The sequence below is a fragment of the Vigna angularis genome, chromosome 11 (assembly GCF_016808095.1).
Source record: "Vigna angularis cultivar LongXiaoDou No.4 chromosome 11, ASM1680809v1, whole genome shotgun sequence".
NCBI lineage: Eukaryota > Viridiplantae > Streptophyta > Magnoliopsida > Fabales > Fabaceae > Vigna > Vigna angularis.
In genome coordinates this window covers 14,649,024-14,651,200 of record NC_068980.1, presented here as the reverse complement: position 1 = coordinate 14,651,200, position 2,177 = coordinate 14,649,024, and the positions used below count along the sequence as shown (strand labels likewise).

Below are 2,177 nucleotides of genomic sequence, written 5' to 3'. Positions count from 1 at the left end.
ATATGGATTAATCATAATTCAATTGCTATGTAATCACGTAAACCTAATAACTTAAGTCTTGCTAATCAGATTTCGTTAACACGATTGCAACTGAATGGGACCCTGCTGACACCACAGAGCAATACCAAGACTTTTAGTTTAACATTATTTTAGGTAGAGTTAACCGAAACGCCTGCACAGGTAAATGTCCAAAAAAACCACAACGACAAAAGCCTAATCAATAGCGCAACAATGCCGGCGACATGTCTGTGATGTCAGATCTCAACCAACGAAATCCAACAACGAGGTTCAATCGGAGAATGCGAATAAATCACCACCCACAAATGGATAAGGTAACCATAATAATGCCAGTTCTGGATAGAAAATTCTCAACACAAATAAAATGAGAATATTATATATGTGAATTTGTGAGAAAATGCAGAAACAACCGTGAGATACTAAGGATAAGTTCTCAGTTGCAAAAAAGCAAAAGCGCGTTTGCTATGGGTCTTCGTCATAACATATTTACATAAACGTGCTGGTTATCTTCGCGCACGATAGTCAACAAATCCGAGCATGATGATGTCAGCTACTACTCACTTTGCTCATTCTGTCCATTCAAAATGGGTAATACTTCACACATGCCTTGAAAAAAAAAAAAGAAGGTGCGAAAAATTGCCAGAAAACCAGATCTGTTCGTCAGGAGATTCTTCAATCACGCAACCTCTGGGAGAGGAGCCACGTTGAGATCAAGATCCAGGAGCCCGCGTCGCTCGGAATTTGAGTCACTGCGGCGGAAATCGGTCGCCGGACGTCCGAAGCCACAGGTGTCCCGGCGCCCGACGGCGATAACTGTGTCCGCACGGGCGAAAGCATCGAAGAAAAGGACTGGGCGTGCGGCAGGGAGGACCGAGGCGGTGAGAGGTGTGAGCGTGAGGTCTAGCAGAGGAGGCGGTGGCGGCGGGGAGGAAGAGTCCAGGGTGCTGCTCTGGCTAGGGCTACGCGCGCTGTTGTTGTTGCTACTGCTATGGTTGTTTACGAGAAGTTCGGAAGGTGTGGGGAAATTGGTCTTTGCCTTGGCGCCTCGGAAATCGCGAGCGGCGGCGTCGTAGGCTCTTGCGGCTTCTTCGGCTGTGTCGAAGGTGCCGAGCCAGACGCGGGTTTTCTTGCCAGGGTCGCGGATCTCGGCGGCGTAACGGCCCCATGGGCGTTTCCTGACGCCCCTGTAACGGATCTCTTTGTGGGCCTGCGCTGGGCTTGGGCCGGGTCCGGCGAGTGCGGTGGTTCTATCCCTTGGAGCCATTTGCTTGCAATTCAAATATACGAGAGAAAAGTGAGAGGAGTAAGGATGCGATTGAGACAATGTCTGAGTGAAAGAAAGGGAGTTGGAGTGGTTTTATAGCCCAGGATGGAGAGAGAGAAAGCACACCGTGTGCGTGCGTCTTTAATGCTACGCTCCACTCACGCGCGTCCTCACCACTCCACTTCCCTTTCCCCACACCTCTTCACGCTTCTCGCCACTCCCTTCCTGCCACCTCACTGTACACTTTTTATTTTCTCTCTTTTTATTTCCCATTTTAAATTTAACAAAATACACAACTTTTTTTCCCGAAATGAAAAGAAATTCTGCCACAAATACTGCTTCTTGTCTTTTTGGATGACTATTTCTCAGGCACATAAATGGTTAAGATTATTTATAACAGGTAACAAACTAATAAATTCATATTTTTAAGAGAGAAATTAAAAATATATAATGAATAAAATAAAAAAGTTATTGATTTTATGGAAAGAAAGTACGATATATTGCGTGGTGGGTGGCCTTTCATATTTTACATTTCCATTCTATCTTTAGTGAATAATAAATTAATGATAGTATGATTTTAACGTATTCTCTAGCTTTGAAATGAAGTTTAACGGCACCAACAGGTATAATTCTCGTGGGTAGCCGATGGTAGATGTGGCAAAACGTAAATGATTATTTTTCTCCTCTTTTGCAAACTCTGCACTTAAACAAATATTACTTATTTTACGTCCTTGTAGTATTTATGGTAAATTAAAAAACCACACTCAATTAGTCAATTATACTTGTTTTATTTATTTCGATAAACATTATTTCAAATCAGTTATCACACACAAAATCCTAAATAAGCAAAAATAAAAAGTTAGGCACGTAGTTATCACAAAACTTAGGTAAAAGG

General features: G+C 43.0%; 1 protein-coding gene across 1 annotated transcript; it reads right to left on the bottom strand.

Annotated features, from left to right (window-relative positions):
- Nucleotides 1-365: 365 nt before the first annotated feature.
- Nucleotides 366-1,478, bottom strand: LOC108333039 (ethylene-responsive transcription factor 4). Its single transcript, XM_017568359.2, has one exon. The coding sequence runs from the start codon at nucleotides 1,280-1,282 to the stop codon at nucleotides 695-697; it is 588 nt and encodes a 195-aa protein (XP_017423848.1). The 5' UTR covers nucleotides 1,283-1,478; the 3' UTR covers nucleotides 366-694.
- Between the last annotated feature and the right edge of the window lie 699 nt (nucleotides 1,479-2,177).

What these genes read in the sequence shown, in the direction of transcription:
- LOC108333039 (XM_017568359.2), bottom strand. Translation starts at nt 1,282, where the DNA reads ATGGCTCCAAGGGATAGAACCACCGCACTCGCCGGACCCGGCCCAAGC.